Source organism: Colius striatus, chromosome 3 (genome assembly GCF_028858725.1).
Source record: "Colius striatus isolate bColStr4 chromosome 3, bColStr4.1.hap1, whole genome shotgun sequence".
NCBI classification, from domain to species: Eukaryota; Metazoa; Chordata; class Aves; order Coliiformes; family Coliidae; genus Colius; species Colius striatus.
The window spans coordinates 21,270,359-21,282,726 of record NC_084761.1 but is presented as its reverse complement, the minus strand read 5'-3'; the positions used below and the strand labels follow the sequence as shown (position 1 = coordinate 21,282,726).

Here is a 12,368-nt window from a genome sequence, read left to right as displayed (position 1 = left end):
TTCTTCTCTTATCATCCCAAGATAAGGCAATTCTCTTCCCCAAAAAGCACTGATTCTGCAGGATGAACAGTCTGCCCACCAGCTGCTGACAAGGGAGCTGATTGCCCACATCCTTCCCTCTCCTGCACACACATGCTTCTCACACTGAAGGATGCTTTATTCCACAGTCAGTCCCACTGGACCGGACTCGGTGGCAGATGAACATCAATTTAGTTTAACTGGCATGAAACCCTCTGTGCATGGTGTTTGGAGAGTGCTCTTGGACTTTAACCAAAGAATTGAGAGGCTGCATAGCAGCATCAGCTTCATATAGTGAAAGAAAAACAAAGCAAAACACATACAGGAGAACCAACAGTAATCATGTCTCACAATAAGCCGTGTTCCCGAGCCAATTCATGTTGGGAAGTTGCTACTCTACACAAAGCAAACAGCTCTGTTTGGTCATACCCTTCAGCCTGCCCTAAAAACCAGCTGAAGCGGTGATTTCAATGCATCTTCTTACACTGAAAGACATCAATTTCCAAGCGTGCTTTAGACCTTAAGATCAAGGAATCATTTCAGAAGAAGCTTTACAAATAGCTGGTATAATTTATAGCTATTCTGTTAACAAACACCAGCTCTTATTTTGCTTAGTAGCACAACTTCCCCACCTCCAGTAACATCATTAACTCTAGCTTCATACATTTGTTTTGCCACATCAGAGGAACCATATAGCCCTGCAGATCCATAAGCACATCATAAATGCAGAAAGAATTAATCTTTCTGTCTCCTCCTGGTCACATCTTGAACACAGACTACTTTCTTATTATGAGAAGGAGACACACTGAAGTCCTCCACTCATGGGCAACATCTGTTTTACTTGCAAGCACTGAAAAAGTTACCGGGAAGTCGGTCAAGTCTCTCTCCCTCCCCCGGCTGACGACACACAAAAGTGCATTCAGTCTTGTCACGGTGGACTTGCTTTCATTCACGTTTCTTCAAGCTCAATGCGGGAGAGACCTTTCTTTCTTTCTTTTTGGGGAACAGCATCTGTTAGTTTGTGTGGGTTTACGGTTTGCGGGTTTTTTTCCCTTTCCTCTTTACAAAGGGGAAATCCTTTGTCTTTCTCAACATGGATGTAAAAAACTCCCGGCTACCACATCCTCAGAAAAACGGTCACGCTGGAAGATGCAAAGCACGCGTGCCTGTCGGCAGACTAACACGCCGGGATTGCCAGGACTGGCGCCCGCCGCAGCCGAGCGCTCAAAACCCGTCTCCAGGGGCTCCGGCGACTTCCCGGCTGCCCACCCTGTGTGAGGCACGGCCCTCCCCATTCCAAAGTTCTCCCCTCGGCGGGAATTGGCGGGACAGAAACACTCGCGGCGAGCCGCCAAGCGCGGCAGCAGCCTGGAGACAGCCACCGCTGTCCCCTCGCTGCCCCGAGCGGCTCGAAGAGAAGGGCTCCTGTAGGAGCTGCCCGCCTCCGGGCCCGGCCTCGCCGCAACAAAGAGCTGCGGCCCCAAATCGGGGCGAAAAACTTTTGCGCGGGCCGCCCCGGGCCCCGGACAGGGGTGACGGTGTCCCGGCGAGCCCGCCGTGCCCGCGGGCAGCGCGCTCCCGCCGCCTCCCGCGTTACCGCCCGGGCGCTGCACCCCTTCACTCCTCGGCACCGCATCCCCGGCACCGCACCCCCCGCCGCCCCCGGCGCCGCACGCCGCCCCACTCGAGCGGTTCGTCCCCAGCACCGCACCGCATTGGTCCCCTCCGCCCCCCAGCACGGCGGCCCCCGGCGTCGCCCCCGCCGCCGCACCCACCGCCGGTCTCCCCACGGCCACGGCCATGGCGGTGCAGTGCGCTGCGCTCCCCGACCCGCCGCCGCCGCCTCTGCGCTGGCTGCTAGGACTGCAACATGGCCACCCGGCGGGGAGGGCCCATGCGCAATGCAAAGGGGCCGGGCGGCGAGGCGGGACCCCCCGGGGCCACCGGGGAGCGCGGGCGGCACCGCCCCGGCCGGCTGCAGCCCCGCGCCCGCCCGGGGAAGCCCCGCCACGGGCTGGAGCGGCAGGGAGCTGCAGCGGGGCTGCGGGCGCTTCCCAGCAGTAATCACAATTAACGCCTCTCCTGGAGAGCCCTCTGAGGAGGGGCCGCGCTGCTCTGCCCGCCAGCCCGGAGGAACAGGGGAGGGAGAGCTCAGCCCGTCCATTGGCTCCCAGCCCGATTACTCGTCCCCATTCTCTTCACTCAAATGGGTCACTCTCTCCAGCTCTCGCAGCCCCACAGCGAGGGTACAGCTGAAAGCAAAGAGACCCAGATACTGTGGGAGCCCTTTCAAGGGAACGGTCAAGCAAGGACTAGCTGGGTTTTCCTACTGCCAGGCTAGTTAAGAACGTGGATGGGGATGGGGCAAAGAGATATTCGTAACAGGGGGGAAGGCAGGACCCCTCACAACTGGGGCCGTTTGCCAACAGCAGCTCCTAATGCCCTCCTATAAAGATGCAAGAGGGCACCACATTCCTCTTATTTGTTTGAGCTCTCTGCTCCAGCTAAACACACCCAGCCTCTGTTTTTAAATAAAGTTGAAGTATCAACAGCTGTGGTGGCCAGTTGTTCTCCCACTCCAGTAAGTGATTTCCAGGGATGAAGTGAATCACAGCTGGATCATTGTTGCTGCAAAGGTGGGGAATCTCGGGGCTAAATTCAACACATCTGCTCACAAATCTTCAGCCAAGGGAGCAGTGAAGGAAGGGTCCTGCTGGGTCAGGTCCTGCAGTGCTTTGCAAAACATAAACCCCCGAAAGGCTAAAAAAAGACAGACTTGATGTGCTGCACACATGAAAGACAGGTTGAATTAGACATATCAAAGCTACCCCCTTATGTGAACATCCACAGAATCAAAATGAAAAAGGCAATGGGATAAAAGCTGAGAGCGCCTCCTACAAGCAAATTACCCGAGGTAGTAAGTAAATAGATCTCAGGTGTACACTCACCATTTATATACACCTCAATCTAGAACTTCCACCTTTTCATTCCAAAGGCTGTTTGTATACCACTATGAAGAAACATGTGGCTGTTTGCAAAGGGCTACAAAGTCCATGTGTTTCCTTCCTGCATCTCTTTTCACGGTGTTTTGAAGGGCTCATGAACTGGTATATGAGAGTGGTCATCTATGGCTTCTCCCACAGCCCCCAGGCTGAACAGGAGCCAAGGGAAGGGCAGGAGCACTACCTGACACTGCTGTTCCCTGAGGAGGAGAGTCTGTGCCCGGGGCAGCAGCCTTTAGCCGGGCACTGCAGCAGCTAGCACCAGCAAAGCTGCTATACCAAAAATGATAATGGGGTTCCTACCAAGAATATTTTGCAAACACAGCTGACACGATGCTTTTATTACACTATTGCGTTAGGTGTTACTGGTAATATCCTAGGGAGGCTGCTACATTAGACTCCTGTACCTGCTCTTGTAAGCAAATTCCTCTTGCAAGCATGGCTCTAGGTGAGAAGGTGCTGAGCGTGCCTATGCTGTGAAATGTGCTTGGACCAGTGCAGCCTCTAGTGGAAAGCCTCTGATGATGATATGTACAGAGCTGCCCTCACTGCCCCTGTGGGTGAGGCAACCACAGCTTCCCCTTCTCTGAAGGAGAGGAATGCATGATGCTCCTGCATCAGCATAGTTCAACTAACACAAAGATCTTCATTTGCAAAGCCCAGATGTGACTCATGGTGTCCTTCCTTGGCCCAAAGCTGGAAGAGCCGTGGCTGAGGTTTTTCCATGATACTCATGCATGCAGACCTTCCTGAGTATGGCTGCTCATGCTGAAAGAGTAGGGGGAAAAAGCCCATTAAGACAAAGAAACGTTCTGCAATTTTTCTAGATCTCAGCTAGAGTAATTCCCTGCATTCCTACTGTTCAGTAGGAAGAAGCTGATCTCTCCCTCCTGAAAGTCGCCTAAGAATCGGTACTTGTGCAAAGGGAATTGCCAGTCCCTCATTTTACAGACTCTATGAGAATTGTTTCCATTCTTGCAAAGCTGTTTCCATCATTTTGCAGATATAGTACATCACTGCTCTCATAACCTTTTGTGTCAGCTATGGGGCAATTTGTCAGATTACACAGGATGAGCAAATATGCAAGCAGATGCAGAACTGGGGTTAATTTACCTCCTGCTTAAAAACAAGCACAGGTATATCACTCTCTAAAGACAACATCTTCCTGCACAACAATAGGAAGCTAAAAGACTAAGTGACGGTAAGTATTTTTTTAATGTTGAAGTAATGCTTGATCCTAGCTCCACGTTGTGATTAGAGCTAATCAAAGTCAACCCAAATTTCACCCAAAGAGTCAAGAGACCTGCTGTGTCTGGAAAGCCCAAAGAGAGTGAGACCAGGGTAAATTCAGCCATTCTGAAGACTCCTACTCACAACCAAAAGCAACCAAGTAGCAGACACAGTAAATCATTACAGCCTAAGGGGAAACAAGAGTCTCTTTAACCTTCTTAGCATGAAGCAGGCAATGGTGCAACCCCAGATAGCAGGGCTGTGATCCTCCTTGTGTCCATGCAGCACTACACCCCTTTAATTCCAAAATCTGTCTCAGGCTATAGGGGCAGAGACACATGCCAAGATTTGGTCTGCCTCTGCTACTCTTTCAGTAGATTTTTGCATGTGCCTACAAAGACTATCAACAGCCATAACCAAAGGGATTACAGCCCACCGCTATATTATTGTCCATCATCTGAGCTCTCCAGTAAGCAACATGCTCCCAGACAGTAGTGACTGTCATGTGAGACACGTTTGTTTAACTTATTCCACTCAAACAAGCTCAGTGAGGCTTTTCCAACATCAGCAATGTAAAAGCACCAGCACTCAGTGCCAGTCTGTCCTGCATGTACTTCAGCAGCTACTTGATGTTACCTGAGTGCACTTCACTAGCTTCAAGAAAAATCTTTCACAGAGTGAAGGCTGACATTTCTCAGTAGAAAACCCTCTATTTTTTTTCTAACACAATGCTAAGCTTATAGTAAGCAGGTAACACCTCCAAGGGCGTTTAAATGAAAATACAGTGTCATGGAAAGCCTCCTGCTTATGTCTTAGTCCATTAAACCCAAACAACACTTGCATAACAGTGGCATCATTTGCCACTTATTTACTTGGAGTTTTTATCTTCACAATCTACCCTCCCTTCATATTTGTGATCACAATAATAACATTATGCTGCTTTCATTTCTTCTCAACTGCTTCCATTGGAAGTGTGCTGCTATCAAATGCAGAGTTGCGACTGCAATTCAGAGCTCATGGGAAGAAGAGGGAGAAAGGTATTTATGCCTTGAAGAACTGAACCAAAAATGTATGCAAATGATAAAATACTAACATCAACCTTCCCTTCTTCCCAGAACCCTATACGGATGTAGCCACATTCTCCTACAATACACACCACAGAGAAAACCCAAAGCCAGATGTGGCAGAGCATTCAGCACAGTTTCTCTTGCTTTGCCACCCAAGCAGCCCAAACGTTGGCACGCTGGAGGACTCTTCTGATATATTGTGTATAAACTGTAACTTCTAACCTAGCAACTCGAGAGTTTATTTTAGGGCTGCTCCCACCACTCTGGAGGTTACAGTTTAGCAGTCCTGCAGCTACACAGGGCAATTCCTCCTGTGAACTGGCAGGATCACGGACTGCAGCAGAAAATACGGGTTGTCAGTGATCCAGAAGCACAGCCCTGTGCAACACCACCATTCTTGCATATGTTTGCAGGGTCAGAACCTAACAAGCTGTCCTAGGGTTTTGTGTTACTGAAACAGAAATCACACGCCTGTACACACCATCTATTGCAATCTCTGGCCAGGGCTTGTGAAGGCTGTAAGTATAAAAAATATTTACGGATACACTGGAGTCTGCAATAGAGATTATTTCTGTAGCTTGATTTGGGCCTCTTTAAAGGCAGTGAGCCTATATGGAGCTCAGTCCCTCCATGTGTCTGTTTCCTGACAGAAAAAACAGCATGCCCTCTCTCCCATACTTTCCACCCACTGTTCATTTCCCAAACTGCCTGGGGCAGGGGCTGCAATTTGTTTGGTGTATACAAGTCACGTTGCCCACCAGGATTCTGATCTTGCCCATCCCTCTCAGCTGGAATGTTACACACGTGGTAACAGCACTAGCAATACAGAGCAACATCAGATCCTCACTCTAACACAATGCGTGTCCAACCTACCTCAGCCATGCAGTGAATACACAGATGACAGGAGATACAATTTGACTTTAGGCACTCAATATTTGTATGTGGTTTTTGTACATCGGTACAATCCCATATGTTTGCAATAACAGCTACCCTCAACCACATCACCTCCATGTATCTTTATCTTTGTGTTTTCATAAGTCCACAATTACAGGGCAGTTCAGGTTGGAAGGCACCTGTGGATCTAGCCTGGCCCAGCCCCTGCTCAGGTGGGGTCACACAGGGCAGGATTATGTCCAGCAGAGCTTTGAATGTGTCTGAGGATGCAGACCACAACTGCTCCAGGCAACTTGCTCCAGCACTTAACCACTCTCACTATAAAACACTTTTTTTCCCCCCTCATACACAAGTGGAACTTCTTGCATTTCAGTTTGTGCGCATTGCCTCTTGCCCATTCACTGACATCATGACTGATAAAGTGCTCTTTCTCCTAGCTAATTTGGTACATGCCACCAAATTAGCCTCGCACTTCTTGGAGCACTAGCAAGGCTCCTCCGGCCCCTTTACCTTGCTCTCCTCCTTCACTGCTGCCGTTTGTCACCGCTGTCACGCCAGACGCGCGGCCCCACGGGCCGCCACCCCGGGCAAAGGCAACCAGGGGGCGGTGGCCCGTCCGCGAAGGAGGAGGAGGAGGAGGCGGAGAGGCGCGGCGCGGCAGGAGGCGGGTTTCCCCGCCGCGGCAGCGCCGCGCACCTGGGTACAGCGCCGAGCACCGAGGTGCAGCACCGAGACGGAGTACGGAGAGACAGCCGGCTGGCGCGCAGCATGGCGCGGGAGCTGAGCCAGGAGGCCGTGCTGGACTTCCTCTGGGGGGCTGGGGGCCGAGCGCCCAACGCGGCGCTGCTCCGCCACTTCCAGCGCTTCCTCCGCGACCCGGCGCTGACGGAGCAGCAGCGGCGGGAGCGCCGCGAATACTTCAAGAGCCTCGTCAATTCCCTGGCAACCGTCCACCCGGCCGCCGTCCCCGGCGCCTCCAAGGACATCGTCCTCCGTCGCAGGTACCGCGATCTCCTCGATGAGGAGCTACCGCCGCCGCCGCCGCCGGAGGAACAGCGGGACGAGGAAAAGCAGGAGCCGCCGCCGTCCCGACGCGACCCCGACCGGCGGCGCGGCCCCCACGGGGAGGCGGCGGCGAAGGGTCGTCCCGGTGGGGGGGAGCCGCCGGGGGCCGCCGTCGCGAGGGGCTGCGCCGCCCGGGGCCGCGGCGGCCCCTGCTGCGAGTGCCGCCGGGCGCGCCGCGCCGCCGCCGCCCCCCCGCCGGTCCCCGGGCCGCCGTCCCCCGCCGGGCCGCCCCGCTCCCGCTCCCCGCCGCCGCCCCCCGCGCAGCCGCCCCCGTACCGGACCCAGCCGCTGTCCTCGGGGGCTTGGACGCTTCATCCTGCCGGGACACCGCGCTCCTGGACACCGGTGCTGCCGTCGGGTCCTGGGGCACTTAACCCCGCTGGGCCGTTTCCGTCCCGATCGCCGCTGCCGCTTCCCGCCGAGCCGCCCCCATACGAGACTCTGCAGCCGCCCTCTGCTAGACCGTCCCGGTCCCCGTCCCCACCGCTGCCCCCGAAGCCCGGGGTGCTGCCTTCCGCTGGGTCGGCCCCGGTCGGGTCCCTGCCACCACAACGCCCTAGAGGGCCGCCCCCAACCCAGTCCCCCGCACTGCCATCGGGCCCCGGGGTGTCGGCCCCCGACTGTCTCAGGCTGTCTCAGCCCCGGTTTCCGCCGCAACCCCACCGCAGGATGCCACTGCTGAAGGCCCTACCACCCTCCGCAGGCCCAGGAGGGCGGCCCCTCCTTGGACCATCTCAGTCTGCGTCGCTGTCATCGGGTCCCAGGGCGCTATCCCCCCACGAGCTGCCCCTATCCCGGCCCCGACAGCCACCCCTCGCCGAGCCGCCGCGGTCCCAGTCTATGCTGCTGCTGTCCGCCCCAGGGGTGCTGCCCCTGTCCCGGTCGCTGCAGGAGCTCCCTTCCAGCCCCTCCTCATCCACACCGCGTCTGTCAGGCCCAGATGCATTACCCTCCACCGGGCTGCACTCGGCACAGTCCACGTCCCTGCAGCAACTCCCCACCAAACCGTCCTCGTCCCCGTCCCTGCCAAAGGGATGCAGAGGGCTGACCACCAACAGATCAACCCAATCTCAAATCCTGTTGCCGTATCCAAGACAAACCCTGCCACTGCCATCAGGTCCTGGTGTGCTGTCCCCCACCCAACCATCCCCATCCCAATCCCTTCATCAGTCTCCTAACCGGCCACTGTCATCACAGTCCCAGCAGCCAGCCTCTGCCAGGTCACCCTCTTCCCAGTCCTTGCTGCCAGCACAGCAAGGGAACAGGTCCCAAGCCCCAGAGAGCAGCTCCTCAGCATCACTGCCTGTCTTCAAGAGCATCAGGTGCCAGCTTGCTCTGTTGGAGGTGCAGAGCATCCCCCCATCACTGACAAATGACTGTGGGCGGCAGTCCCGCACCGTGTCCTCCAAGAGGACATCCCCTAGGAATGTCCCAAACCGGGGTCTGTCAGTGCCTCTGGGGCGGCGGGAGCACGCCTGGCTAGTGGCAGTGTCAGAGGGGCGCTGGGCTCGGGTGCGGGGGCTCTTCCTGGAAGAGCCGGAGCTGGCCTTGCAGCGGGACTTCATGTCAGGCTTCACGGTCCTTCACTGGCTGGCCAAGCACGGCGACGGGCCAGGCCTGCAGGAACTGGCGACGGCAGCGCGGCAGGCTGGACTGGCCCTGGACGTGGACGCCCGCTCGGGCTGCGGCTACACTCCGCTGCACCTGGCTGCCATACACGGCCACCAGCTCGTCATCAAGGTGCTGGTGCTGCAGCTGGGGTGCAAGGTGCAGGTGCGGGACAGCAGCGGGCGCCGGCCCTGGGAGTACCTGGGTAGCTCCACCTCAGGGGAGATCTGGCAGCTCCTGGAGGCACCCCGGGGTACCATTATGTTCCCCACACAGCCCCTGGCGCACAGCGTGTCCTCTGTCAGCAAGGTGTCTCTGTCCCATGGCAGGGCGGCACTGCCCACCTGCCTCAGGCCCCAGCACGGCCGTGGGGCAGCATCCCACCGAACCAGCGGCAAGAGCCACTGAGAGACAGCTCCCTGGCATCCCCTGCCAGTGGAGATGGGACCTTGGTGGGCATCCCACAAGGGGAAGCCAGGCAGGCAGAAAAAAAGCTGTGAAGCAGATTCAACCTATTGAAGAATGTACTTTTAAATTAATCCAATGAACTGTTGTCTGAGCTTCTCTGCCCTCTCTCCCATTTCTTGCTTTTCTACCAGTGAGAGGATGTAATGGCTGTGCTGGAAGCAGGTGAAACCCTGGATAGGCAAGTCCTGTGCACCCCTCAGGGCAGGCAGCAGCTGCTGGGCACAGCCACAGTCACCAGCAGTAGTGAGACTGTGGGTTTGGGGTCGCAGACTCTGGTGTGAAGCTCACAGCCTGGCGCTGAACCAGGGTGGAGTGTTTGTTTTTCCTTACGACAACAGATTTTTGTTGGTTCTGGGGTTTGCAAAACACTTGTTTACATCGACTAAATTCTGGGCAGTAGCTAAAACTGCATCCCTTTTAATCCTACCAGATTAAGGATGAGTCCTGCTTTTAAAAATGCAGCTGATCAAGGTCCAGCCTTCCAGCAAGAGTCCTCAGAGAGCAACTGGCTGTGGCGGAGGGCAGCAGCAGGAGAGCCCTGAGTAAAGGAGGATGTAACACACCCAGCCCGTTTCTCAGCCTGCCTTGCCCACCAGCCCATGCAGAAAGGAATGCAGGGCAGCATCACTGTCCTGCTTGTCTCACGGCTGCCTCGGGCTGCCCGGCAGCACCGATACCGCCCCCTCCTTCCTGCATCTCCAGTGCCTTTCCTCACACCGCAGGACTAGGAAGTGGTACCTGTGTTGTGGCTAGAGCCTCGTTCCCATGCCTGGGGACCTGTTCCCATGCCTGGGGATAGAAGGCATGGCTGCAGAAATCTGTGCTGGGCAGAAAAGGAGCTGTGCCTCAGTGCAGGTCCCAAGCTTGTAGGGAGAAGGTGGTTTCATAACCAGAGCTGCATTTCCCCAGAGACCTCAGCCCTAAATTTTCGTATCTGTGTTTATGTGATGGGAGTGGTTGGAACTGGGGGTCCAAGTGCAGGGAAGAGATGTCCAGTGCAGTAGTAACCCCCAACAGCTTACAAATAATAAGCTGGCTTTAGGAAACTACTGGACTACATGAGTCCTGTCATGTCTCTGTTCTCTGATTTAGCATAAAACTTCTAAACAGTAAAAAATTGCAATAGATTAATCTTACATCTAATTTATCTCTCCTATAGATCCTTTATGAAGGCAAGGAGAGAGCTAAGATCCATGAGACAGCAATGCATCATTATGTAGTTGCTGCTCCTGCTGCTGGGTAACCCCAGATGCAGGACCAGTGGGTGTCAGTGCTGGTTAAACTAGGGCTGCTGGCTTTGCTTCAGCAGGACACATTTCGGGGCAGAGCAGGCCAGTAGGTGGGACTGCTCGTGTATTTGAGACATGTGCCTAAATGGCTGCAGTTTCGGGGAGGAACGGGAATCAGGGCAGCAGAACCTGACCCTTGCATAACGTGCATGCTGGAGAATGTATTGAGTCCTTGCTCAAGCATTAATTGAGGTCTAGGCTTTGCCTGGAGTTTATTTGAGGGAGGAACTCTTTCCTGCAGAAGGGAAGCTACTCTGTCTGACTCTGTGGCCACAAAAGATTGTGTCCTTTTCCCAGCCTGGTTTTCTTCTTTTACATGGAAAAAAGCTCATTAAGCCAAGGCATACCCTCTGGATGATTACCGAGACCAATACAAGATTGGATGATCCTCTCTGAGGGAACAAGACAAGCTTAAACTCACAAGAAACTCAGCTCTGATATGGCCTCTTGAGCTGTTGGCATGGACACCTGGAGAGCCTTTCAGAGCTGCCCCCCAGCAGGAGGAATCCTGCCTATCACTCTTAGTTCCAGTCAGGGGTTATAGCCTGGATCAGCACCAACAGGCAAACTGACTGTTGTCTGTATTATACTGACGTCTTTTCCACCACAGTAGAATTGCCACAACTCATTCTTTGCACCAGACTCCTTTGTGAAGAAAGCTTGCTAAACCCTTCCATGAGCCTCAGATGGAAGCTGTTAAAAGCAATCTGTATCAGGGGGTATCAGGGATGCCATCCGAGCCTTTACATACAGTGAGCTTCAGGGAAGAAACCCCAAAAGAAAGAAATTTGTGAGCTGACTAATGGGGTCTGCTGGGGTGCATACTTGTGTTCCACAGCCACCTACAGCTTCCAAAGAATAAGACTTTTTTCCCTTACTGTCTCCAGTGTTGCTAAGACAAAGACGCAGAAGGACAGTGCTGCCTTGGGATTCTCATCTTACAGCCTTTCCATGACCTGTCTCTGTGATGAAAACCTCATAGTGCTTTCTTATCTGTACACTACTGCAGACCTTGTCTGTCATCTTTTTCAGAGCAGTTTTCTCTCCTTGGTAGTATTTAGTTCAGCAGTCTAACAACCAGTTGGTAAATCATTTTGTGGCCACTGTTTGCTCACCTGTTGAGATGACACAGACAAGCTGCTCTCTCCAATTTTAAAATTAGAAAGTAACTCTTAGGAAGTCTGAAACTGAAAAAACCCTTTCCTTATTGGATCCAGCATTCACTCTGGTTTATTACCTTAAGATACTTTAGAGGTCTTAGATTGCTAATATTAGTAATACCTCACAGCACCCACACCACACATTGTAGGAGCAGTCAGTCACTGCTTGTGGGAATAATCACTCCTTTAACACACAGAAAACCTCATCCTCTAAGTTTACTTCCTGGAAGAATCACACTGCTTCCCCAGAGCATCTTAGGTCCAGTCTCCCAGGAATAATCCACTTCTGGATACACGTACATGCAGCCTGTGCATCTCTGTTTCAAAGTGCTCCTGACTTCCGTTCTACTTACTTGTCAGCCTGCCTGGCCCCTTCCACACCCTTGCACGCTCCTCTTTCCTGATTGCAGGTGAACGTGGCTCCTTGCCTCACACCCAATCCAGGCATCTGATTTTGCACCACCCTGAAACGCAGGACATGGCATGGATTAACACGCAGCTGGACTCTGCCCTCTCATTGCTTTTGGAAATACACCTCCCACTCGATGGCTGCTGATGACAAAGTCC

General features: G+C 54.0%; 2 protein-coding genes across 4 annotated transcripts in view; one reads left to right on the top strand and one right to left on the bottom strand.

Moving 5' to 3' along the window:
* The window catches only part of SEPTIN11 (septin 11), a 59,466-nt gene extending 52,661 nt beyond the window's left edge, over positions 1-6,805 (bottom strand). For 2 of the 3 annotated variants that reach the window (XR_009818385.1, XM_061992028.1), the window contains exon 1: positions 1,794-1,925. Coding sequence is in view for 1 of the 3 variants with exons in the window: in XM_061992028.1 (XP_061848012.1) it covers positions 1,794-1,820 (27 nt within the window). In the remaining 2 variants the exon portion in view is untranslated. Of the gene's footprint in view, positions 1-1,793; positions 1,926-6,721 lie in introns of those variants that run through there. The other variant, XM_061992029.1, reaches the window with a different exon arrangement.
* Positions 6,806-6,930: 125 nt separating this feature from the next.
* On the top strand, positions 6,931-9,292 carry SOWAHB (sosondowah ankyrin repeat domain family member B). Its single transcript, XM_061993158.1, has one exon. It carries the CDS (start codon positions 6,980-6,982, stop codon positions 9,290-9,292), a length of 2,313 nt encoding a protein of 770 aa, XP_061849142.1. The 5' UTR covers positions 6,931-6,979.
* Positions 9,293-12,368: the final 3,076 nt, after the last annotated feature.

Excerpts from the sequence above, each read along its gene's own strand:
- SOWAHB (XM_061993158.1), top strand. The coding sequence starts at position 6,980 with ATGGCGCGGGAGCTGAGCCAGGAGGCCGTGCTGGACTTCCTCTGGGGG.